General features: G+C 40.5%; 2 protein-coding genes across 3 annotated transcripts in view; one reads left to right on the forward strand and one right to left on the reverse strand.

Annotated features, from left to right (window-relative positions):
• Positions 1-16,970, reverse strand: part of LOC133127359 (collagen alpha-1(XXI) chain-like) — a 38,052-nt gene extending 21,082 nt beyond the window's left edge. Inside the window, exons 1-16 of the mRNA XM_061240174.1 lie at positions 16,877-16,970; positions 11,360-11,473; positions 9,644-10,204; positions 9,021-9,186; positions 8,071-8,296; positions 7,423-7,596; positions 7,093-7,170; positions 6,879-6,890; positions 6,715-6,798; positions 6,176-6,221; positions 5,331-5,374; positions 4,971-5,024; positions 4,831-4,884; positions 4,377-4,430; positions 4,206-4,259; positions 2,940-2,993 (exon numbers count right to left, since the gene is read on the reverse strand). Of these exons, the coding sequence (XP_061096158.1) occupies positions 2,940-2,993; positions 4,206-4,259; positions 4,377-4,430; positions 4,831-4,884; positions 4,971-5,024; positions 5,331-5,374; positions 6,176-6,221; positions 6,715-6,798; positions 6,879-6,890; positions 7,093-7,170; positions 7,423-7,596; positions 8,071-8,296; positions 9,021-9,186; positions 9,644-10,204; positions 11,360-11,473; positions 16,877-16,886 (1,785 nt within the window). The 5' untranslated portion in view covers positions 16,887-16,970. The remainder of the gene's footprint in view (positions 1-2,939; positions 2,994-4,205; positions 4,260-4,376; positions 4,431-4,830; positions 4,885-4,970; positions 5,025-5,330; positions 5,375-6,175; positions 6,222-6,714; positions 6,799-6,878; positions 6,891-7,092; positions 7,171-7,422; positions 7,597-8,070; positions 8,297-9,020; positions 9,187-9,643; positions 10,205-11,359; positions 11,474-16,876) is intronic.
• Positions 16,971-21,715: 4,745 nt separating this feature from the next.
• LOC133127335 (zinc finger CCHC domain-containing protein 2-like) overlaps positions 21,716-27,777 on the forward strand; it is a 42,982-nt gene continuing 36,920 nt past the window's right edge. For both annotated transcript variants that reach the window (XM_061240134.1, XM_061240136.1), the window contains exons 1-2: positions 21,716-22,664; positions 25,723-25,794. In XM_061240134.1, the coding sequence (XP_061096118.1) occupies positions 21,876-22,664; positions 25,723-25,794 (861 nt within the window). In that variant the 5' untranslated portion in view covers positions 21,716-21,875. The remainder of the gene's footprint in view (positions 22,665-25,722; positions 25,795-27,777) is intronic.

Raw genomic sequence — 27,777 nt, forward strand, 5'->3', positions numbered from 1 at the left:
ATCTTATAAAAATAAAACATCAACTCGAGAACTCAATCTTTGCTGTTATTTTTCTATTTTCCTTTTTAGTGTGTTTCTTCGTTTTGTTTTGTTATTTTCCTCCATGACAGAAGCCTCTCTCTGTGCCTGTGTTTGTGACTACCTGCCGGGCCATCAGTGTTTGTCACTGCAATGTAAGGCTCTGCCCTCAGGGAGCCTCAAGAGTCACAGGGGCACAGGATCCAGCCCTGCTCCCATAAACTGGGGGCTGTGTGACAGTCTATAAAAATGTGGCTGCCCTTGCAGCCTAGTCAGACTTGTACAAAGCATGTTTTCCTGAGAACCTCCTCATAAACCCAGAGGATAATAAGCATGTTTGGATTTGAATGAGTAGGGCAAATTGGGAGAGAACATGATGAGGGTTGCAACTTTGTTCACCCCTCGTCCTATAAAGAGTACCGAAAGAAAGGTACTTCCACTGGGACCAGTGTTCTCATTTTCAGAAATAGCTTCCCGTCATTGATCTTATCTAATTTCCCTGCAATTTCAACGCATCAGTGGATGAAATAAACGGGCCCGATCCTGTCATGGTCACTTGCTGATACACTGCTGTACCTAAATCACACATTGCCTGACTGGAGCTCTAGGATAAACACACACGCGTGCTTGCACACACACACACACTCACACACGCACATACACACACACTCACACACTCACACACACACACAAACACACACGCACTCACACACACTCACATACACTTACACTTACACACCCACACACACATGCACCTCTTGCTCCTCTATGAGTAATCAACTAAGTCTTCCCACAGGATGAAGTAAATTGAATGTCATGCCCAATCCTCTTGGCATTGCATTGTAGAGATCCCTCAGAGAACAGAGGTGTTAACCAAGTATTCGTCTCAAATACCCAACTGGCTCTACCTTTCACTACCTATCCCCTATCGTTTATTGGCTATACATTCCTTTTGACTCCTTGCCAATCCTGGAGCATATGGCCTCACTGCTAAACAGAGTAAATAGGTGAGCAATAATCACATAAATAATCACTTACTTAAACTAAATCCCAGAGAGAGTGAATTATCTTCAGTGAAAGAACCAACAGTTATCCATTAAGTCTGGATATTGCTATGGTTGAAATGCAATGCAACACATTTGCTATTCATTTACTTCATTTACCATTACAATTGCTTGCCAATTGAAATAAAATTAACATGAAATAGACCACTGTGTAAGTTCGGATGGCATACCATACCTTTGATGAAAGTGGGTTATATTTGCAGGCAGGCACATTTAGTAACGCTATGCTATACAATAATTGTGCTAATAATAAGGCTGGCAGTGAGAATCCTGAGATTTTAACAGAACAAGATCCTTCAATGGTATTCATACTGGATTCATTTAATCTTTCCAGCTGAAATTATTGGAGATCAGACCTCACTAAATTTATTCATTCTTTAAGTCTTTACTTTGTCTACAAACTCATCTCATCAGAAAATTAATTGGAACCATTTTAATGAGAAGACATTTTGTCTTACTGATATAACTCTTCACATTTTATTTGAAATGTTCTGGCTCACCAATCTTTTTATGTAAAATCATGTTTATCTTTTTACGGCAACAAAACTTTGCTTCACAACAACTGTAGGTCTGTGCAACAGTCCATGTAACAAATTTAGTACTTATATTGAGATTTACAGTATCTAAAAAGCAGTTTAGATACTGTCTAGTTGATGCCAGGATGCCAGGGTCCAGCAAGCATTTAAGATTAAAGGCACAGGATTTTTCAGCTTGTGTTCAACCCACACACAGACACATATACATTTGGATGGCCTTTAAAGACTTCACACCACATCTGTTTAAGGACAGAGAGCAGGAGAGGTGCCAGCCCAAGCAGACATTTTGTGGCTAGAGCTACAAGAACACACATGTCCTTCTTTCCCAAAAACGTTCCCAAAAACAGCAGAAGTAATCCCCATGCTTCCTGGGCATGGATGGCCATGTATGTCATTTAACCCTTGTGTAGTCTTAACATTCTGCACACTCCCCAAAAATACAAAATTACCCGCCTTCACTAAACCCCTGAAATAAAGCAGCTTAATTGAATTTTAAAACCCAAATCTATTTTGCATGAAGAAACAATCTGTCACTCATCATAAACTTTGTCATCAAAGTTTAAAAAAGACCATTTAGGAGGTTTTCAGCTTTTAAACATAGTGGCGGGTCATTATTGACCCTTAAGACAACACAAGGGATAACAAAGTATGCATCCCAAGATTAGCTACAAAAACCTGACATATAATAATTTCATGTTGGTCTGTCTTTTAAACTTACATCATCCACCGACAGAAACATTTCAGCATTTAAGAACTGACAGGGATTTCTGTGTCAAGAAAAAAGCAGTTTGCCACTGTAAACCAAAGAGTACCTTTAGCTGCAGAGACAATTAAATTAATCCAAGGGAGGAATTCAGTCTGAACACAATGGCACTTGAGTCAATTACTTGAATTATGTTAATGAGAGAGTCATTGAGAGAGTGGAATTGAGGTTAGAGTGTCCTTTTTTTCTTTTCAAGATGTTTGGCCTTTATGACACTGTTAGACATTAACATGTAATCCATTAATGTGAAATAGTGCAAGCGTGACATTGTGCAGCCTAGATAGGAAATTCTATTTCAACTGTGCAGAAAATGTATAAGTGGAAAGTGCTCCATTCAACTTACTTAGTACCATTCACAGGATTTCTAATGTAAATTCAGTCTGGTATTTAACAGGAAATATGAAGTTATTGAGGAAAACAAGTACCACTCACATGCCACAACCTTGTTAACCTGCCTAAAGCTGCAGTCATTTTCTTGAAACTGATATTAGTTTTAAAAGTGCATTTTTTAGTGCATTGCACAGGAAGAAGGGGATCACACATAGCCCACTGGCTCACCTTCTGTCCCTCTGGTCCAGCAGACCCATCTTTACCAGGAATTCCCAGATCCCCCTGCACGGAAAAATAGATTTCTTCAGAACAAAATAGAGTAGAGCAACTTAACAGCAAATCTTTCTCTCTTCCACATGCTCTTCCAAGTGCAATTATTGTAATTAGGCCACATCCAGTTTCACAGGATGGCAGAACTGAACAGATTGAAGAAACAGTCCTGTTTCATCATACAGGTCCTCACCCAGATGAAAGCATCCATCCATCCATTATCTGAACCCGCTTATCCTGATCAGGGTCGCAGGGGGGCTGGAGCCTATCCCAGCATACATTGGGCGAAAGGCAGGAATACACCCTGGACAGGTCGCCAGTCCATCGCAGGGCACACACACCATTCACTCACACACTCATACCTACGGGCAATTTAGACTCTCCAATCAGCCTAACGTGCATGTCTTTGGACTGTGGGAGGAAACCGGAGTACCCGGAGGAAACCCACGCAGACACGGGGAGAACATGCAAACTCCGCACAGAGAGGCCCTGGCCGACGGGGATTCGAACCCAGGACCTCCTTGCTGTGAGGCGGCAGTGCTACCCACTGCACCATCCGTGCCGCCCTCAGATGAAAGCATGAGAGAGGAATTGGATTGCAAATAAAATAACATTTGTACACGTGGCTTCAGAGAGCAGCAGGGCGTTTTGCTGTCAGGTGAGATTTATGAGAGCAGTAATTATCAGTAAAATTATCAGTGTTCATTTAACTTGATCAAAGTTTATATTAATCCAAGATAGACAATTATAGTCTGATCAAGGTAAATGATTCTTTGAAACTGAAAATGTTTTGTACCCCATACTACTGTTAAACAAAATAAAAGTTATGTAGTGACAGATGATATGAAATGGTCAGTCAAGGGCTACGGGGCTACTGAACATATGTACAGTATCCCCCTCTTACACACAACATTAACCCACCAGTGTAAGCAGAGCGTAAAATTAACCATGATTCTGTAATGTTACACAGCTGAAGCCCTTCTGGACTGTTTAGTGGGATGGGAAGGAAATCCAGCTCCTGGGCCATTTCCCAAGATTAAGTGAGCCATGGCCAGTGTACAAGAACAGCCACTGGCTTTCACATCGATGATTCTCTTCCATGATTACAGGACATCAAAGTTCAAATCAAGTTACAGCAATGCATTAAACAAACAGAGCAGAATATACGGTATTAAGTAAAAAAAAAAAACCTTCATTATGAGAAACAACTAATAGTCTTTTTACCATTGGTCCAGACTGACCAGGAAGTCCTGTCACTCCCTTCTCACCCTGACTTCCCTAGGAGCAATAGGAAAAAAATGTAATATTTCTAAGTCTTGAGATGCATTTGAAATATAAAATTGAGAATGACATTCAAGCAGAAGCTTATGAATGAAGGTTATGGTTCACTCTTACCTTTTTCCCTGGCATTCCCATTATGCCCAGGTTTAATTGTGAAGCCCCCGGTCCCTTGAGTGAAATAAGAGCATGTTATACAGAAAGAGGCAGGTCCTGCATTGGAACAAATTTGACATCTGGTCTGAATAGTGTTCATAACTGAATATTGTTAAGTAGCATTATGCCTAATGCGTCTTGTAGAAGGTTTATCTGCTTTATAATATATGCTCTATGATGAGTGAATCAATACAGATCATTATCTAGCCATAAGAGGAATCATCTAGAGTATTGATTCTGGGACTTCTGGTGTCATGATACATTGATTCAATTCCTCCAGCCAATGACCTCCACAAATACTGCTTTTAACTTTTATAAAAGTGCCATGCAGCAAACCTTGGTCTGGCTCAAGCAGTGGCCTGTAATGATCTGAGTGAGAGCACTGAGGTTTGGAGAAGCCGAGCTTAAGCCTTACCTGGGGACCTGGGGCCCCCGGTCTCCCTGGCAGGCCCTGGTCTCCTCTGTCGCCCTGTGAACAGACCAGACCAGGTCAGGGTACACATCAAACAGAATATCCACATCCTCGTATAGTATGCAACTAAAGAGATAGCTTACTTTAATGCCCTTTAGGCCTGGATCTCCTGAGGGCCCAGGAAGACCTGTTCCACCCTGCATAATAGCGAAAAAACAACAGGGGGTTAAATTGTTTCTTAAGTGCATTTGTTTAGCTGACATCCTTTTTACAAGGTGACTCACACAGCACATTTTGCATATAAGTTTTTGCATTACACAGCGTATCGTCAAAAAATACAGCTGGACATTTGTTGACATAAACCTTTACAGTGGTAGCAATCATGAAGCTAATCTTCACCCATTCAGTTACAAGCCCAGCTTTCTTCTCAGCCCAATTGAGTTTTCAAAAAGAGGTTTGCCGATTTTGCCCAGCTTTAGCGGTAGACACTGCAACATTATCACCTTTTGCCCTTGCAGCCCAGGGTCTCCCAGCATTCCAGGTTCACCTCGGACCCCCTTTGTGAAAAGAATTAACAGTCACGCATGTACAGAGGGAAAATATACACATCCGGCATGCTTCTGACCCTGCAGGATGCAAAGATGGAACAACCAACCCCTGTGGTCCTCTTGTGTTCTGACTTTGCCTCAACTCCAAATTGCTTGTTTGCACTCACTTTCAAAGAATGTGATCTCACAGATAAGACTACATGAAGTTTTTTTTTGGCATTTTATCTAACAAGATATCTCTTTCAACAGTGCTGCAAGTGAGTTGATTATATGGGTATTTGTGAAGTAATAGTTTTTACAAAAGCCAAATACGTCCTCTCATTTATTTGTATAATATGCTGTCCTGGAGTCATATAGTTAACAGGTGTTTAAATATGCTCACTTTTCTGAATAATTGTAATAATTCTATTGTCTGTAATAATTCTAATTCTATTAGTCTATTGCTTGTTTTAGAGACTGATATGGGGTTGTTTGAATCATCTTAGTATGGTAGTTACAGACTTGGCCTATCTACCTTGTGTACTGGACTTGAATGTGCATGCCTTTACAACCAATCATATATGAATTGTACCTTATCTGATGTGTTTGTTGACCTTGATATGCACTGTTTTGTATGTCTTTTTGGATAAAAGCATCTGCTAAATAAAATGTAATGTAATGTAATCTAATTACTCATCAAATAAATTGTAGTAGCTACAACATAAGTAATAGACAATGAAGTGATCTACCACAGGCCTGTTTTTAAAAATGTGTTCTTTTTTAAGGAAGTAGGAGACGATGAGAAGTACTCACAGGCTTACCATCAGGGCCTGGAAGTCCAGCTCTCCCTTTCTCACCTCGGAAACCCTGCGGAGTTCAGACAATGTCAAAGCGTTGAGCTGTGTGAGCTTGTGGACAACAAAAGCTCAGCTCACCTCCTTAATCAAGGAGGCAGAAAAGGATTCATTCACTTCGATGTCAAGTTTACTGAATGAGATGCAATTATGGAGATGGCTGCAAACTTTATTACTGTGGGACCATGTCTCTGTCAGTATGGTTGTTATTGTTAAGGACAAAGCACATTGTAGCTAGATCTGAATCTTATGGACCTGTATTTTAACCATACATTTCAACAACATTCAACAACATGTCAAAAGCAAAACTTGCTTACATCTTTAGCTCAAACATAAAGACAATGTTATTTGCATTTATACCAAATCCAAGCCTGTTTACCAGCTGCCAGCAACTTGTCACATGCAATATTTTGTTGAATAGACTAGATACTAGACAGTACTTTATGATTTACTCATATATCCAGTGTGCCTCTGCGTCTAAAAGGAAGGGAGAAAGAGTTATGTACCATTGGTCCGCGGAGACCAGGAGGTCCAGGCTTGCCTTCAGAACAGTGACACTCCTCCACACTGGGTTCCCGGTCCAGTGGGCACTGAGGAAGAAATCACTGTCAGCATGCTGGTTCTCTTCCATTGACACTGAATTTCATAATGCAAATGATTGCATACTTACCCTTTCATCATCCTGTTTAAAAAAAGTAAAATTGCAAAATTAAAAATATATATTCTTAAATGTCTTGACCTATAATTTGCTCCAGACTAAACTCATTTCTTAAAATTCCGTCTGATGATTTTTTTTGTAATTTAGTTAAAAGGCCTTTAAAATAGCAAATAACAACAGCAACAACAACAGCAACAACAACAAGGAAAATACAATTCAGACTTACCACAGAATAAATTTCACATGCTGTTTCTCTTTCACTTTGATGAGGGTCACAGTACAGCCTCAGCTTTTGTAACTCAATCTATACAACAGTGAGTCAAAATGAGAGAACACAAGTAATTATTTTATCATCCTATAGTTATTGAACTTTTTCTAATGAATTTTCAGCCAGTTTTTATACTAATTCTATATGGAAACCCTGTAGCAAACGATAATGGTTTGACAGATCATTTTCATTATTTGATAAAGCAATCGGTCTACGAAAAGTACATTTCTATTCCACAGTTATATCCATATAAATGAATGGTATCCTGTTTTCCCCATGTCTGCTCACAGGGACTGTGGTCTCCTTCTTGAATCTCTTGGCGATCTGCGTCTTCCCATTGATATAGATTGGGATGACCGGCTCCAGGGTCCGCTCCATGATCTGTACGTCGTCAAGGAAGCAGATAACATTCCTGGGCATCACCAGGAGCTTGAGCTGGTGCCAGTCTTCATTGAAGAGTTTCTGCAACAGTGTACAGCACAGCACAGTCACAGCAGGCCTTCACTGGAACACACTGGGAAACAAGTGAAAACACAGTGAAATACTCAAAGTAAAAACATGACACTGAACAGTTGAGTAGCATATCCTTCCAGTGAGGTTGTTTATAAAATGGCAAACAATTTCTAAGAATCTGAGAACAAGAAACTGTATACTGTACAGTACTACATTGTACAACATATTGATCAACAGTGAAAAAGAACAATTCAATGTACATAACTTGAAATAATACTTTAAATTCAACTAAAAACAAGTTTAATAAATCATGAATGTTAGCTTACCTCCAACCAGTCATTTTTGTTTTTTAAAAGAATGCAGCTTTCAGATGTTTTTACCATCCAGTGTGCATTGAGACTCAATTTGTTTTAAATATAGATAATTGGCATGAGGAATGCGTATGAGTATAATCTCCCAAATGAAAACATAGCATGTATGAACCTTGATGCCAGTGTTGCTGATGATGACGATCTGTTCCTCACTGATGGCGTTGGTGGTGGTGAAGGTGACAGACTTTTCTATCCCATTCAGAGTGACTGCAGCCTGATAGATGCCATCCTTGGACATTATCCTCCACAGGTCAAACGTCTCCAGGTTGGTTGGGGCCTTCAGCCGAAGGGTGGACACAAACACATAGGAAGGAGGAAGACCTTCTGGAAAGATTTCGCTGAGTAAATGGTTTTATGCAGGTCCCCCAGAGAAGAGGAAGCAAAGAAAAAAATCATTAGTGCTAAAGGGTGGCTGTTCAGTTTGGTCATGATAAAAGGGCTGCATGAAAATACTTAGGAAAACAGTGAAATTGCTCTATAATGAGATTTGTATGGACAAAATACAGACCCACTACATCACAGAGCAACAAGTTACATAAATAGACAAGATGACTGGATATTACGCATGTTAAACTGCACTGCTAAAGTGCATGACTGAAACTGTACACAACTGCCATCTATAACTACCATAATGGTATGTTTTGCCATCTAAACCCCACTTCTTTAAACCTTTGGCATGGAGAGTACCGTTTGAGATGGGGAATATGATATTTAACAGGCAAATTATTTTATACAGGGTTTACTTCATGCATGTTTAACACAGAAATAATTAAAAACATTTAGTTATCAGTGGACTTGAGCAGGCATAATGACATCTACTGATATCTATTAATGTTTTGAATGATGTCTGAAGTATATATGTCTATAGTCAATCATAGCTGATAATTCAGTCTAGTGAATGTTTGTGCCTATTTAGTGCTCCCAGGCCACTATGATTTTGCTGCATAAAATGTTTACAGCAGGTTATTCTATTGTAAACGAAATCATAACAAATAAATAAATTATAAATGTAACTAGAATGTGAGCAGAACTTCATTGTGGGTTCATTGTGATGTTACCCACTTTGTGTTCTCTGTAATATCCACACTTGCACTCAGCAGGTAGGCAGCCTCTGACACCAGGGAGCCTTGGGTCTTCTGAGCCTTCTGGAACACCTTCATACCCAACATCAGCTCAAAACCCTTCTCATCCCTCGAGGCCACAGGAATCCGAGTTGGGCACACAGACTCTGCAGGAATAAACACATCACATCAGGTCATGCCACATTTGTGCTTTCTGCAACATACATGTGGTTATGTTGTTATTCTGTTCAAGAAAAGACAGAGAGAAGCTAACAATTACAAAAGCTTTGCTTCCATTTGCCTCTCCTGTATTTGTGTTGTGTAGAAGCCTTCCACGAAGATTTCAGTTGTCGCTGACAAAATTGTCAAAACAGCAGCATTGCCTCCAGCTGCCGCGCGTTCGTCCTCACACAGGGCACATCTGTTTCTCACATGAGTTACATCAAAACCTTTTTTAATTTGCTCCTTGCCACTGCCACATGTCTCTGGTTTGGCTGCGGTCCCTGTGCGGCTTTCTCTGCACTGGGTGTGATTGAAATGCATGGTGGGTTGAGCCCTTTCCCTCCACCCTTGCCGCGCCCACAGTCAGAGCGGAATTTGGGCAGGACGAGCGCCAGCTCTCACCCTCACACAGCTTCTGCTCCATGGCGTCCCGGATGCGCTCCATGGCGGCGTAGTCCTCGGCATACAGCACGTAGTCCGAGGAGGGCTTGTTGGCGATAGACACCAGTTCCGAGCTGGCGATCTCGTTGCCCACGCCCACGGCAAACAGGATGATGTCCTGGGCCCGGGCCTCCACGCTGGCATCCACCACGTCATCCTGCGACTTGCCGTCAGTCACCACCACGGCTATGCGGTTCTTCGCGGAATGGGAGCGATGAGTGGACGGAAAGACATGGTCAGTGGCGAACCTGATGGCACGGCCCGTCTGCGTGTTGCCACCCAGGTAGTCGATCTCCCTGATGGCGCCGACGAGGTCCTGGCTGCTCTGGTGCTTTCCCAACGGGACCTCCAGCCGGGGCGTGTCGCTGTACTGGACCACGGCCACCTGCGTGTACTGGGAGCCCACATCAAAGCCACTGGTGATGTTCACCAGCCAGCGCTTTGCCGTCTCAAAGTCAATGCTGCCAACGCTCCAGGAGCCATCGATGATGTACACCAGGTCATTCATGGCTGTGCTGCATCCTGGGAATAAATACAGCAAAGATGATATAACAGGAAGCAGGAAATAAATACAGCAACCAGGAGCTTCGACCAACATAACAGATAGAGGACGTTTCCCAATGTCTGTACTTGTCCATTCTTGCAGGCTCGTGTGACATCCTATTTTATGGCCCAAGTGCTGTCCCAAAACCAAGAACGCAAAGAAGCAAGAATGGATAAAAAATCTTGGAAGTGGTCTTTGATTCCCCACAAATATCAGGGATGCATTTGATTGCCCATTGCATCCATCACAAATGCATATACTGTAACTGCTTTCTTTGTCCTGTGTTTTTGGAAGTGCGGCCTTCCATTAGATACTTCACAAGAATGCAAATGAAATGAGAGAGAGAGAGAGTCCAGGGTTGGATTTGAACTCCAGCCTCTGACTCATCCAAATATTTTTATAAGACAAACACGTTACCAGTCAGCGAAATCACCACTCGACAAGGGCAATGACGTTTTTGAATTTCAGGGTTATGTCATTGTCGCACTAACCTGCTACGAGCCTTCGCTTTCCTTCACTTCACTGTGCTTACTAGCAAACTAGCTGAGCTAACTATGCTACACTCACTCCCCCTCCATTTGAAACTCCGCAGCAACAATTTTTTTTTTACGACGAACCCAGATCAAAGTCACGGCACCAATGTAACGAGGGATGTTGGATGTGAAACCCGGTCTCTCACTCGTCCAAATATTTGTTGGACGAATGCGTGTCCAGTCAGCTAAAGACAAATTTATGAGGGTTATGTCATTAGGGAGCATTGTCCTGGTAACCTGCTACGAGCCATCACTTTCCTACCCTTTCACTGTGCTTACTACAAACTAGCCAAGCTAATCCTACTACACTAGCACAGACTTCACATTCTTGATAATGAGAAACACCTATGACCTTGAATGTAAACTGCTTTTGACTTTGTACATATATTATCCTCAGACTTCCAAACATGGCTTCTCTGAAGCAGTTTTCCTAAAGCCATTTGTTGAGATAACATATGGTTTTGTACTATTTTCCTGAATGATGGAAGTATGTTCTTAATAGATGCAACCCCAGAGAAGCCATTTGAACACAGCATACATATACTGGATGTAAAATATCTCATACAATAACTTATGTCAAACTGCAATAAATATCCATACCAGCTCGGATATCCTCCTCATCATTTCCTTGTAAACTGGGCAAGATCTGGAGCATTACCAGTGGACTTAACAACCACAAGTTCATGGTTAAGTAGGTGTCCCAGTCTCCCAAACCTAAAATGGAAACAGTGGCATCAGACATGTAAACCTGGATCACTGTAATATAATGCTTTTCTGATAGGTCACATTGAGAACACATTATCTCTTATTGATCACATATTTCATGGGAGAAAAGGGAGAGGGGTCAAATAATCATGTACCAGTGCATACTACGCAAACATTTTTCATCTGTATACCAACTACTGTATGTAGCATGCTATTGTTTTCCAGATTAAGACTATGGCTTCAACACATGTTCTTCATCAAAAACATCTCTGCACATGTACTATGTAAAGTACTATGTTAAATTAATGTATATACTACACTTTTTATAATTGTGTGTTGTGTTCTCCAACAGTAAGAACTGTTCTATCTCTGCGTAGGAGTCAACTGTGTGAGACAATGGCCAAAATAAGTAGGGCACCATGAATGATATACATAAAGCAATAGAAATAAAAAGCCACTTATGATGTTATATTTACAGCCCGAAACCAAGAACAAAATCAGGCCTTTCCGCTTGTCATATACATCAATCCCTTTTTCGCCCTCATTAAAATGTTCTTGGTGAGACTAAGATTTGTGCTGCACCATTAGGCGTGTGGTTGCATTTTATTTTGCATAAATATAACATTCACACTTTCATTTCACTGAAAAACTGCACCCTGGCAACCACAGCTCCGTGCCAAAGAAAATAACAATGTAAGCACAAACCTAAAAAACTACAAAACAAAAATAAACATGGCGCATTGCTTTGCTTCTGGCAGGAGCTTTATGAAGATTTATGAGGCAGGACAGCACACAGACACAAGTCCCTCTGTGCGGACGTCAGCTGCGGCCGGACGCTTTCCTACAGTTTGGCTGCTGACGTTCGATGGCGGCCTTCAGCTGCCAATTTGCTACTCGGTCTGATTGAATCAGCATTACAGGACTGTTCCCGCTCTTTACAGAGGAGAGCATTGAGTACTGGGTCCCCATGCTTTTTCATAGGAGGTCTCACAACGACATGGCCCGAACGCTAAATATATTCATGTTGACATGGGTGCTGCATAGGCTACATTGATGCTCCGGTGATTTGTGATGAATGTAGAAGCCTTTGCTGAATAGCATCAGGTACAGATGTCAAACAGGGTTATTGGAAGGGGGTATGGGCCGGGGGGTGGGGGTAGTGAATCAGTCTTTTGTTAGATCTATCCATCACTCGTGTTAATCTGTCTCATGGTGAATAGGTACTAAAGTGTTGCAGGCGGATTCTGCGGGCACTGGCAGGGGAACTCAGGACATTCAGAAAAGGGACTCTGAGCACTCGTTAATCATCCACCTGCCTCAGGCTTTGCGGCAACGGCCCAGATGCTGGGACTGGGATGCCCCCCCACCCCCGATAAACAGGGAAGCAACTGCGGAGGTTCCAACAATCAGCTTCTCAATGCTGTTAACTCACATTTAGAGTTGGACACGTAATCCCAGAGAGTGCCCATTAGGTTTCCTCATCTCTCTATCACAGCTCATAGAAATGCTCTCGCTTGCTTTCATTCACTACCTCCATAATGACAGCATCTACACCCTGGTGGCAGTTCCCCAGTTCTCTCTTCTCTGGCCCATATGGTCATCATTCCATACTGCAACCCCAAACTCTGCACCCAACACCCACGCCCACCCAAGGACAGGAGTGCTGTTTGATTTCGCTTGTTTCTGGGGAGAGGCTTAGCAATCAAATGGCAAACCATGATATTTCCCAGCAGATGGGTATGGAATAATGTGACCTTTCTCGCCGGTGCCTATGTCTGTTTGTGTACCAAGTTCTGCACAGGTCCCTTAAAGGACCAACAGAGCGTCTTCTTCTATCAGACCAGCCTATCATATTGGCTGACTGGAAATACTGCATCTCAGAAATGTCTTTGAAATATATATCTTTTTTTCTTTTCAATTTTCATTTTCTTTGAAACAGTGTCCAAACACTGTCAGAAAGAATCTCCCAAGATTAACAGACAGCAGCTAGCCTAAAATGCAGCTGTGGTGCATTTTACAAATGCGCACTTGTTCACTAAGGCTGACATTGTGCAGAGCCCAGAGGCTTGTTGTGTTTCTGTGCATGCATACTAGTCCCTAGTAAACTCAGGGGGAAAGTGTATGCAGTAAAACATCACATTCAACACACCCTATCAACTTGCCCCATGAAAAATATATTTTGTTGGTTGCCTTTTGTCTCATCTTTTTCTTCCCATTTTGGAATGTTGGCTTGTATTTTTAGGCCTGTCCCATCAGTCAATTTGAGAAAGCACAGACAAGCACTTACACTAACCACTTCCTTACACTCTGCAGTCCACTATACAACACTGCTGTTGAGCTCTACCAACTAAAACCCTCCCTCCCTGAATGGAGCTATGGCCTGCTATAAACAAATCCTGCAGGGCTCTTAGTCACAATCATAGTCATAGTCAGAATTCATTTCCAGACCGTAGGGCACATCACTGCATTTAGGATTATGGCACAGAATGGGCTTGAGGAAGTCAGCATTGATCCATTTTATCTGCACTGCCCTTCGCTGACATTTACCTGGCCCGGGGGCCTTGTATAATTTCACGTGGAGCCAAACACAGACACAGCCGGAGGTCACATTTACAGAGCATTTTGGAAATGGGTTTTTGTTCAAATTGTGACCAGGGCCAAAACTGCTGTGGGGCCTACAATCGACTCATTCACCGCCAAATACTTCCAAAAGTTTTTGTCAGGCCTTGTGGCTTTACATGCACACTTAATATGTAATTATTGTCCTATAAGGTGCTTACTGTGTGCCTTATAGCCCACTTATAGAAGAATCTGACCACTTTCAAAGTTAGAATATGCAAAACCTCGGAAACTTGGAAACTTTTTGCCAGTTTCACAGAAATTGGCATATTTCTGCATTTGAGCCATATCCAACCCTTGTTTACAAAAGGAGAGGTCTTGTGTTCTCAAGATGACAAAAAAGATGTTTGTCTTTCCTCCAGGTGACGACAGGGGAACAGGCGGATAAAAGCAGAATGAAGTCTCTGTGTCCATCGGGAACTACTGAAATGGAGCCAGCAAGACAGAATCATGAGCCATACCCCTGAGGCATTTCCAGTGAAACATGACTAATTACATGGCTAATTAGCTTTAGCATGCCTTAAATTCAAATTCCTCAGTGTCACACTAAAGATTGAGTTGTTCATCTCTTCGACTCACTGCTCCAGCAAAACATCATTCTGCTCTCTGAAAATTATTGGTTGCTATAAGCCCTGCATATTTTGTATACTCTCATTCCCTTTCAATTAATGACAGTCTTGCTAACACTGAAGCACAGAAATAAATCAATTTCACAAACTGGATAATTTGATTAACTGGCTAACTGCCACACTATATATCTACAAAACAGCCTCTCAAGTTAAGTAATAATCAGTACTGTCTGAAACTCATGAATGCATAAGCTCTAAAGGTCTAGGCATAAAATAAAGCAAGGTTTTCTCCTTGTGTTTACTGAGTAAATCAGCTTTGCTGCATTTTCTACTGCTTGGCTCTGAACAGTAGTATTGAAAGGAACGTGCCACCTTGTGGCCAAAACCTGTTAATTCCATCACAACTTCCAGCAAAGTGTCTTAACTGGAAGATAGATAGTATCCTCATGCATTCATTGTGTTTAGGATTCTTTAGGTAAAGAAATCCAGTCTTCTTATTTCATCCAAACAAAGAAAGGAGCATTTCCATACACTGTTCACCATTTGACATCTTCTTCCACCTACTCAGTTAAGTATGTAAAATCTGTGCTAATATACTGCCTATTGTGGGGTTAGATGTGTGGTGCAGCCACAGGGTAGCTGACTCTCAATTAAGCCAGTCTGTCATCATTGCACCTTCAGACTTGCATTCCCTTCTCTATCCATTACCCTCACTCATTTCTACCTGTCTGTATAATATACACATACACATGTCCTGTATTCTGGTATGAATCTTAGATTTTCTATCCTAAGTATTAAGGATAGAGTTCAATAGCTTCCAATAAGGCTGATGAAGTAATATGACAGGAATATGATTGGAATAAAAACCAAGAAGTAATATGACATTAATAAAAAATGTCCTCATTCTTTAAAATTAACGTTTAATTAAAGTTAAATTGCACAAAACCCCTGATCATACAATTATCACAGCCACCTTTTCTGGGGCAAAAGGTATGTCACACTATTGAACATCACATTGTGATGCATTTTGAGGTTTAGTATCTTTTATTTTCTAACATGCTGGAATAATGCATTTTCTATTATTATGTTTAGTTTTAAAACCACTGTGAAATGTAATGTTACCATGGAACATTTCTCAAATGTTAGAAAGTCTTTATAATCGAATTGTCTCCACTATGCCTTCTCATAAAGAAAAATACTATTTTGCTTCTGCAGATCAGAAGTTCTGGTCTCTTCACTTCAAAAAAAACAGCACTGACCCAAAACCACATAGGCAGATATGCTGGTCAGTATTTTTAGCGTTTTTTCCCTTTTCCCTTTTCCCTCAGGATAGCAGGGATAGCAGTTAGAAATGGTGGCATTTTCTTGCCAGCTAGACAGTTTTCTGAAACCAGCAGTGGATACAGTTCAATGTATTATAGAATGGTGTGACAGGAAACATGAAGAAAAGACTCAAATTACCTAACCGACAGCCACAGGACTTGACTGACATATCATATAATTGCACCACAAGGGGGAAAAACATTGATTTTACAAGTGTGCAGACAAATAAGTAAATATAACTGTTACATCCTGCAAACACCTTCAGCCAATACGGTTACAACTGATAACATGATGGGCACCAGGGACATGTGGGGGATCTTTTTTTATGTACTATCATTGACGTATGCAGGCCATGGTATGTGTACGGTAATAATGCCAAGTATACTCAACTTGCTTTAATCAATAATACTTTATTATGTAGATACAAAACAGGCTGCTGCCCAGAGGCCACTATAGGACACTTACTAAAGAACCTCTGACCAGTATCTTTACTCCAGGCGTGCAATGAAAGCCAGTTTGTTGAGAGTTTGTCTAGAGGCATGCTTTATTTTTACTTCAGTTTTCCAATTGTCTCCAGTGACCATGACCGATGTAGACGTTTCAGTTACTCTTTAAAACGACCTTGTTCTGTGAATAGGTAGCCTATTATAGATCTATGCGTATCTAAGCGTAGCTAATGCTTTCAGTATTCTTATCGAGTAGGCTATTTACCTTTACCCTTATAATCTCACTTTTTATATAAAAATACGGTAGGCTACAACTAAAACATTTCAAAATTATGTGATGCTAAATTCAACCACTGTAATTATCTTAGAACCGACGTTTTGAAACAGACATTTAAGTGCAATGCTGCGTTTTCCGATGATAAGTAAAAATAAAAAATAAAGAAAGCCTTGCTTACCACTCTTCATAACGTATGAGTTCCCCACAACAAGCCAAACTTCCAAGTTCAAGACCGAATTGATGTAAATCGCAGGTGAGTAAATTCTCCTTGTTGTCACTAGAGGGAGACCGAATCGCTTTATGAAGTTCTCTCCAGCAATCCATTTTATACCTCGAGGGCGGTGACGTTGCAATCGGGATACTTGACAAAAAATGGCGTTACTCACTAAGGTGGAAGCAGAGTGTCATCCCTGAGACAGAATTTTACATGTCTCTATGAGTATTCCACTTTGCACAGCAAGTTGCCTAAAACATTATTTTTAATATGCTCTATTTTTGTATCATATATTGATTTTAGTAGCTATAGTTTCCTACTTCTTGAATGACAGTTTGGTATAAACCAGTAATGTACATCGTAAACCTACTGTCGTAAATAATATCCAGTGAGTGGGATTTTGCGTCATTTGTGTTCACTATGACACCGCTCCAGTGGGAGTTAAGAGTGAATAGCTGTTCCTTATACTGGTCTGTAATAATATTGTCATTCAAAGAGTTATGCTATTTGTAAGGGCTTGGAAATGGTTCACTGTTTCCTGTAGGTTTCAGTGCATGCTTCTAAGAATGTAAACTCTCTGACGAAGATTGTAAGATGCACTGCTGAAAAACCACAGGCCCTCCGCACCCGCACTCACACACTGTACTGATTTTTTTTTTTTTTTTTTACTTTCTAAAATATGATGATACACATATTTGTTGAGCCACAAGAACAAATATGTGAAGAGTATAGCTCATGTTTAACATATTTTACTTCATGCTTACCTCACTGATTTACCTCACTAATTTAAACAGATTAAGTTTTGAAAGGCAAAACAGGCGTAGCAGACCTAATAGCTGAAATAAAGTGGTGCATCAATAATTGCTATGCCACTTTTAATGTTTGTTGTTGTGAATCTACAATTCATTTGACAATTCACTTGTGCAGATTATCTGCTTTTATTAAAGTATATTTTTATACATTTTAGTTTAATAATTAGCAAATTAAGGGACCATAATGTTTCGGACATATAGATGTTATTTAATGAAAGTAGTCATGTTGAGTACTTCTTTGCGTACTCTTTGCATGCCATGACTGCTTAAAGTCTGTGACCCATAGACATCACCAGGCGCTGAGTATCTTCTCTGGTGATGCTCTGCCCAGACTGTACTGCAACTGTCTTCAGGTCCTTTTTTTTTTCGGGGGCTAGTTGCCCTATGTTTTTTCTTTTGACGATGAAATGACATTGCATTACATTACAGGCGGCACGGATGGTGCCGTGGGTAGCACTGCTGCCTCACAGCAAGGAGGTCCTGGGTTCGAATCCCCGTCAGCCAGTGCCTCTCTGTGTGGAGTTTGCATGGGTTTCCTCCGGGTACTCCGGTTTCCTCCCACAGTCCAAAGACATGCAGGTTAGGCTGATTGGACAGTCTAAATTGCCCATAGGTATGAGTGTATGAGTGTGTGAGCGAATGGTGTGTGTGCCCTGCAATGGACTGGCGACCTGTCCAGGGTGTATTCCTGCCTTTCGCCCAATGTATGCTGGGATAGGCTCCAGCCCCCTGTGACCCTGTTCAGGATAAGCGGGTTAGGATAATGAATGAATGAATGAATTACATTACATTATTGGCACTTCGCAGACGCTGTTATCCAGAGTGATGTACAGTTGATTAGACTAAGCAGGAGACAATCCTCCCCTGGAGCAATACAGGGCCTTGTTAAGGGCCTTGCGGATCTTATTGTGGCTACACTGGGATTAGAACCACAACCTTGCGTGTCCCAGTCATTTACCTTAACCACTACGCTACAGGCTGCATTGAAATGCATGTTCAATTGGATTCAGATCAGGTATTTGACTTGGCCAGTCAAGAATTTTGCAGTTTTTGGCTTGACAAAAAAATATGTTGCTCTAGCAGTATGTTTGGGATCATTGTCTTGCTGCAGGATGAAGTACCGCACTATGAGTTTTGAGGCATTTGTATGACCTTCAGCAGATAAGATGCTTTGGTACACACCAGAATAGTGCAGCCTCTGTAGTTCTGTTTATGAAGTCTTCTGCAGGCAGTGCAGTAGTCACAGTTATTGGCATGCACTTTATTTTCCAACATGTGTAATGGCGTTCACTTCATTACTGATTCAATGGAATCAGCCAAAGACTTACATTTTTCAAATTAAACATGCAAACAGTGACCACTTTATTATGTAGACCAGTACACCATCTTGTTAATGCAAATATTTAATCAGCAACTGATGTGGCAGCAACTCAATGCATAGAAGCAGGCAGACGTGGTCAAGAGGTTCAGCTATTTTTCAGGCCAAATGTGATTAAGTGACTGTGGAATGATTGTTAGTGCCAGACAGTGTGGTTTGAGTATATCAGAAACTGCTAATCTCCTTGGATTTTCATGCACAACAATCTCTAGAGTTTGCAGAGAAAAAGAAGAATCATCCAGTGAGCAGCAGTTCTGTGGGCAAAAATCCGTTGTTAATAAGAGAGGTCTGAGGAGAAGGGCCAGACTGGTCAAAGCTGACAGGAAGGAGACAATAATGCAAATAACCATGTGTTACAACAGTGGTATGCAGAAGAGCATCTCTGAACACACTATGCGTCAAACCTCTAAGTGGATAGGCTACAGCAGCAGAAGACCAATAAGTCCAAAAAATACGTCTAATAAATACCTAATACCTAAAGTGCTCATTGAGTGTACAGTACTGTGCAGACGTACTTAGGCACCCTAGACTTCATTATCCAGAATGCTGCAGCCCGTCTGGTATTCAATGTTCCCAGACATTCACATGTCACCCCCCTGCTCAGCAACCTCCACTGGCTGCCTGTTATGGCTCGCATCAAATTTTAAACTTTGGTGCTCATGTACCAGGCAGTTAAGGGGTCAGCCCCTGTATATATTCAATCACTTATCAAGACCTATACACCAGCAAGACCCCTCCGTTCTGCCACTTTGTGCCATCTGGCGCCTCCCCCTCACCACACTTGCACTTCTCGCTCACGACTGCTGTCTGTCCTGGTCCCCGGTGGATGTCAGAACGGCAGAGTCTCTGAACTCGTTCAAGCGCAGACTGAAGACTCATCTCTTCAGGCTACACCTTTCCCTCCCTAACTAACCACCATGTTTAACCTTATATACGCCATAGACTGTAATGGCACTTATATAGTTGTATAGATATTGTTGTTTTTTGTATTAGCTATTGTATTGTTGTACTCGGGGTATTCTAGCTGCCAACTGTGGTATGCTAGTTTGAAAGTTGATGTATTCTTCAAGTGTTCCGATTGTATCTGTATGGTTACACTAGGACTCGGAACTGTACTGTCCTCTCGGGTCCTCTTCGCACTTGTACTTGTGTTTGATCTGCACTTCGGTTGTATGTCACTCTGGATAAGAGCATCTGCTAAATGCCTTGTAATGTAATAATATTATATATATATATATATATATATATATATATATATATATATATATATATATATATGTTTACTTTTTTGTGTGTGTTAGTTATAAAATAACACATTTGAGATTTCCAAATATTCATTTTCCAAATGATTTAATTTTACAGAGACATTTTTGTATTTAATTTTAAAAAGTAACATATTAGTGTTAGCAATTGACTACTTTTTACATAAAAACTGTGGCAAGTTCTCCAACATGCAGTGAATGACCTCCCGAAGGGTGGTCACAAAACATATTTGATTCAGTTTTTAATTACTCTGCCAAATTACGAAAATGTAATGTAAAATGTATAGTATGTTTATTTAGGACCTTTCATTTAATTATTTTTGAAAGAATCTTATCTGTACAGAATGTTATACAGGTGCCTAAGTCTTTTGCACAGTATTGTATATTTCCCAAAAAAGAGGTTTCACTATTATTATCATTTAATACTTTTTGCAAACAGCCCTGACAGCTGAAAATGACAGCTGAAAATATGTGATAAGGTTAGAGAACACATTTGGAGGGATTTTTTAATCATTGATATCCGTGGGTTTGCACTTATAGACCCCCTTCTTCAGTTCAGACCACAGGTTTTTGATGGGATTTAAGTCTGGAGACTGAGATGGCATTTCTGTGTGCATTCTGAGGTCATTGCCCTGCTGGAAAGTCCACCTATGACCAAGTCTCAGCCTCTTTGCACGGGTTATGTTCCATTTCAGCCACGAGATAGCAGTGTTGTCCAATCCATCTTTCAGGATGTTGGAGTGTACTATGAGGATCTTGAGACGAATGTTTAGATTTTTTTTTTCTCTTTAATTATATAATATGCGGTTTCAAGTTCACGTAGCAAATGTCGTAAAATTGGCTATACAGTTTCAATAACTGCTGTATGAAGCGATATCTTCAATAGCCTAGCCTACTTCTGCCGTAGTTTACATCCAGATCCCACTTTATAACGTTCTATAGGACATTAATAGGCCTACTTTTGAGAATTACGTTTCACAATTATGAAAAAGGTCAAAAAATTAAATTGAAATAGTTATTTCAGGAACGTTAATTCGTCACATATGTTTTCTTAACGCTAGACTACTTGATGTTAATACCGCTAGCTTGAATTAAAATTGTGGCATCACTGACATTAAATTCTTCGCTATAATAATAGTTCGTCTCAGGCTTTATGGAATACGCAGAATGTGTAGACATTTTCGTACAACAGCTAGCTAGCTATATTATTTACGGTAACCTACTTTTTTGCATTTCATGGATCGCGGTCAAATCATCCCAAACGTAGTTTGTGGCGTAGGACCCAGTAGCTACGGCGAGAGGGGAGGAGTCTGTAATGATTGACATGGTTTCAGAAAGCAGACTAGTGATCGAGTAAACTACAGCCATAACGCCGATTGTCACTGTGATTATTGCAAAATAGTGTATAAAACTTTCCAGTTAATTTTGCGGAAGAAAACATTGGATTATACAAAAAACGATGTATTTTAACCCGTGATCTTCGTTTTATTGTCATTCTCTGAGAGCTGATAATGCTTGAAATGAAGCTGCCCATGAGAACGGCGGAGGAAGGAGGGGGCGATACGGCCGAGGACGAGCAGGAACAAACGGATTGCAATGTCCATATTCGCGGCTCGGTTTCCCAAACGGCTTCTAACAGACCTGATGATTCTGCCAGAGGACTGCGATTCCCCCATCATTTGGATAAGGAAACGGTGTTTGAATGGTTTGGCTTGCACCTAAATCCGGCCAAGCGAATCGAGTTTATGTGCGGACTGCTTCATATGTGCCAGCCGCTAGAGCTCCGCTTTTTGGGCGCCTGTCTAGAGGACCTTGCTCGGAAAGATTTCCATGTTCTGCGGGACTTTGAAATAAGGGCGAACAGCCCGAACGAACTGGGCCTTCTGACGGATGTTGCCGACCCCGTCGTGAGGTCTAAACTACTCGTTTGTTTGTCTCTCCTAGGATCTGAAAACAGGGAATGTGCGGGATTACTATTTCGTATATTGAGCCATGTGGATCCCGCCTTGTACTTCAAAAACTATGGCTTCCCGGTATCTTCCTACAGGGACCCTCAACATCTCCAGTTCCATCCACCGTGTGAGGATGGAGATGAATACGGGAAATCAGATCAGAGCTGTGGGCCTCCAGCGGAGGCAGGGGTCGGACCCCTGGAGCAGCTGGCCTTGCTTTTTACTATGGCCTCTTTGCACCCGGCGTTTCCTTTTCACCAGAGAGAGAATTTCAGGATACAGCTGAATAAAGTGGACGTAGCAATCGAAGAAGAGAGGCAGAACTATCAAGACAACAGGAACGCTCTGGTAACGATGGAAAACATTTGCTAGCTAGACTAAGTTAGATCGCAACTAACGTTAGCTGTCATTGGTTATCAATATCAGTCTAGCTAGTGGTCGCTAGCTGTTGGTATATTGGTCAAAATATATGTAATTACTTTTCTCTAGCTAACAAAACGAACGTCTATTTCTCTCTTGACCAGCGAGTAGTTGGCAATTGTTTTAACTAAGCTGGTTAGCTAACTTGCTAACGTCACTCCCGTTAAGTTAGCTAGCTAGTCTAACGTTAGCTGAATTCACCCTCAGTTCAATTTGCATTTAGACTAGGGAGGTCAGCGGGATGTCTCTTTGATGACACGAACGTTATTTGCTAAACGTTATTCATGGCTAACATTATGAGTTGGCGTTATTGGTTTTATTGCGTGACGAGTAGTAATCGGAGTACTTAACAGAGAATCTAAATGAACGTCAAACTGGAATGTAATTGCCAGCTAGGCTAGCTAGCTAACCATCCACTTGTGATAATACGATTTGATTTGGCTTAGAAGTAAGCTAGCTATAATATGAATCGTGGCTGTAAAGTTAATTCGTATTAGCTGCATACCCTGATAGCAAGTCTAGTTGTAAAAGCCAAAGCAATGACCAATCAACCGAAAAAAAAAAAATCATTTTAAAGCCTGGCTGCAAAGTCAAAATAGAAGGATTGTAAGTTACAGTAGTAAAGTTAGTTAGCTAGCCTAGATAACGATTGTATAAAATGTTGAGGATTCATTTGATAACTAACCTTAACTAGTCTAACTTCTGTACTCAGCTTAATATAAAGTGTTTGATTAAATCCCGAGTTCCTGGCGGATGGAGTAATTTTTTTCACTTGTGCTTTGCTGGCAGACGTTCCATGGCTAGCTACTGGCTGATTACAATTTCACATGCCAATGTATTTTTTGATAGTCATAGCCAGGGTATGAAATCAAAAGCAGCCATTTGCCAAATGCTATTTTGTTATATTGTAAAGGGCAATGTGGCTGATAATATGTTGAACATGGCTGGTGGTTTTTAGAATCCTATCTGGTCAGTGGGTGAAAAACAATCCTGCCCTGGTGATAGTACTGGTAAATAAAATATCAGCATCCTAGTGGAATTTCCAATTAGCGACCGTGATATTTTACCATTGATTCATGCCTCATGAATTCATTAATCTTAAAAATGTTTTCAAGTGTACAACCAATATGTGAAAGTACCATCGTAAATAATGCTTGGTTGGCAATAACTTACATTTTCATCAGAGGCAAAAATCGAAAGAAAAGAAGAATCTGGTATCTGGTAGAATAAGGTATTGCAATAAAGTAACTACAAACTCATTTATAATCTCAGCTACAACAATGGGAAATAAATGAGCTAGAATTGAAGGAGTATGTATCCTATGCACCTCAACCAGGTAATCCTTGGATTATAAAAGGAAGATTTTGGTTTCACAGCTCATTGTGGCATACAGGTATGCCATTCGAAGTCTGTTCTGCACTTGACTGCTTTTAAATGGACATGGGACTTTAACTATTTTTGCAAGATTATAATTTTTGAAGTTTGCCAGTCTTTTTATTTATTTTTCAGTACAGACATCATTCTTTTCTCTTGACTAATGTTATTTTATTTGAAGAAACATTAGTTTCAAAATGGGTTAAGGGTGCATATTGGTCAGACATTCACTGACATCTTGGTATGTCTGAAAATATCTATCGACTCGAGCTGTCTAGCACAGCTGTTCACACTTGTTGGCGACTATCCTAGACTTCGTAGGATTGAACTTGGGTCTGAAGGTAGTTCTCGTCAGTTTTTTCTTTTTTTTTTTCTTCCCTCCCCCCTCCCCCGCAATCTGCTACTCTGAAGAGCAAAATGGGGCATGACATCACAGAATGACCGAAGAGTCTATTCTACTAACCTGAAGTGCTGACTACTATTTTTATCCATAGCAACAACAGTTTTGATCTTCTACTACATGACAACATGCAAATCCTAAAACAAATTGTTCTTTGTTTCGCAGCTAACTGTAACTTAACCTGTTAGAGTTTAACCAGTCTACCCATCATGTGACTGAGCTAATCTGTTGAGGGCAGCGATTACCACTCAAATGGAGGATTATATGTGCTGACTGCTTGCATTAAAGACAATTTCCAGTCATTTCTTTTTTACCATAAAAAAGATCTTTATGGAGAATATAACACTGACTTTGATTTTTAAAGTATTTATGACTAAAATCTGAAATGCATCAAATCAACTTCCACCATAATAACTTTCTTTTGGAAATATTTATTTTTCCCACATATTTATTTATGTGTCATATCAGTTTAAAAGGTCTTCAGGAATGGACTTGACTAATGCATGCCTGTTGACTGAGAGGGTATACATTGTAGGGTGTATTTTATCAGTATGTAATGAAGGACTGCATACAGAAAATGGATGAGAATGTGTTATAGTTTGTATCAATTTTAAATCCTGCAGAGAACTCTGTTTCATGCTGGGTGTGTGCTGAGACTGAATGTAGGTTCACTTGGTCACTCACTAAATTCATTAGGAAGATAAATATTTTCCATCCATCATCAATAAATCAATCTACTGCTGAACGTAAGAGACAGAAAAGATAGGCCCTCAGCATAAACTCATGTCCCTGAGAATCACAATGCATGAGGGGCAAGTGTATTTGCACAACTGCTGACGTTTTTCTGTTCATTGGAGTTCTGGAATGCAATACACAAAAGTTCTACAGCCTGATTTTCACCCCTGTAATTCATGCCTTGGGGTCAATATTGAGAACAGTGTGAAAACAATACAAGCTTGAATGCAAGCGTTGGCAACTGGCAAGACTGCAAGAAACGGAAGTCCTTTCAGCCAGTAGGGATTTCAGTCCAAAAGTTGAATAACATAGTCTGATATTGTTACAGGCATATGTTCCAGAGGCCTCTATTTACTTGGATACTCTGGAGTCTGCTGAGACTATTAACATGTACACTGATGGCTTTAAATAATCTAGCTTCATTAGATATGCATTACCATGGTATTTGTTACAACATATCCCCTGTTTTTTGTGTAGGGATCTGGAGGCTGTACTTGTGGTTGTACTCCTCTTCCTCTACACACAAGTGGCACTGTTCACACTGACAAGGTAAGTCATAACACGGCTGTCAACCTTTGCCTTCACATCTTTCCTTCTCTTAATTGGTAAATGTGCCTGTTATCTTTTTTTTTTGGTATGAGGGGATGTGCTACCTCTTTCCACACATTATTGTTCAATCAGTGCATGCGTATTTTGTAAGCAATTGATCTTGTCTTTCATGTGTTGCAAACCATATTTATGGAGGTACACTTTTACACCATTGTTAAAATTTTCAGGTATTTTTGGAATTTTTAAATGATCTAGTTATTTTACACTGAAATATTATTATAGCTTGTATTTACAGGAAGAGTGCTTCCTTCATGAATAGTGCATTATAAAAAATAAAAAATGTTTTAATTTTATTTATCGGCACATTTAATCAACATTTTCAGTTTCCACATCAATTTAAATGTGCCAGAGTTAGCTAATTTGTACACAGCCCTGTGGTTCCAGTCATCTCAGCCTCGTGAAGTAATATGCTGTTTGAAATTCTTTGGATTCATGCATATTTTTTACACTTGTACCATGCAGATGATTTACTACCATGATGTTTTTGTAGTAGAAATTGCACTTGCAGTTTATATTCAGATTTAGTTCAGGCTCATTTCATTTTATAATTTAAATTTCTGTCCTTTCTTGAAATGGTTCCTATGTGGTTTTTACCTACATAGGGCATTCCTGCATTTAGACCTGTGAGATGAATGATTAAATTCCACAAGGGGGGCATAGCTATGCAATCTGTGTCCACACCCAGCCTGACTTGGCAATATCCAATTTTATCAGTTAGGTTTAAAATTTATTTTATTTTTTTTAAATTAAATGGAACCACCCAGCAGTCCACTGAATGGGTGCATTATGCTGGGTGGGATCGCTGTGACAATCGGTGTGTTTGGTAGCTGATACCTGCTGTGCCAGACGTTGCTCCGCATGTGTCCATCCCCATCACTCCCCCATGGGTGCTTCTTACAGAGATTACAGGTCGATTGATTATTCCCCTCAGAAGTGTGTTTGTCACACTCTGTTCCGATCAATTGCCTGAATGCAGCCTCCTGAAAGCTCATGATGCGAACCTTTGCAAAGTACATACACTGCACGATTGCAAGCCATGGCCACATCCTGTCTGGCTTGTTGCTGTTTTGGCAATAGGTGTGTAAAGAAAATTACTGGAGAACCCAGCCCCAAGTTGGCCGGACAGGGAGGTTACCTGCTTCCAGCAAACAAACTGTCACGGGGCACTGTGAAGTGCTCCCTGCCTGTACCATTGAACCGAGCGCTAATTCTCACCATTTCTTCATCAGATTATTCTAAATGCCAATGTTCTTTACAGGCTCACAAGCACTTGACAGACGCTTGCACTTGCCCTTCAAACATCCCCCCTAACTGAAAATCGCCTGCTGTGTCATTGTCATTCACTGACATTAAAGCAATTCACTCATTAAAATTAGCCCTGAGTGAAATTAACTAGGTGGAGAAATGTAGCCACTTTAAATCATGTCCTCTTAAATGCTAAGCCTACTTAGTATGTCAGAGAGGCCCGTGTTTAAAGAGTTGACAGCATCTCTCAAAAGGTGAGAAATATATTGCTTTTCCTATGTGCAGGTGTTTTTTGTCATAACTTTGACTTCCCTTGACTGATACCTTCAGCTCTCATCACTTTAGCTCTGGGCATTATTTTTATCATCAAATATGCATTCAGAGTAAGTTAATTAATCTGTAACAGTAATGTGATTTGCTGTCTTTGTAGCAGCTTGTGGCCACAAAGTACAATATATATACGGTACTGTGCAAAGATTTATTTATGTTAGTTTTCTGCATTTGTGTGTCAGTAGACAAGAGCAAATTACTAAAAAATGTAATGGTGCAGTGAAAATCTTGCATTTAGTTAACCCTGAGGGTTTTCTTTTTGCATTAATTGCCATTTTCAATCACAATAGTAACAGGATACCATTTGAACACTTTGGCAAAAGCAGTTCTTGATCATTTCTGGCCAAA

This window comes from Conger conger, chromosome 4, assembly GCF_963514075.1.
Source record: "Conger conger chromosome 4, fConCon1.1, whole genome shotgun sequence".
Classification (NCBI taxonomy): domain Eukaryota; kingdom Metazoa; phylum Chordata; class Actinopteri; order Anguilliformes; family Congridae; genus Conger; species Conger conger.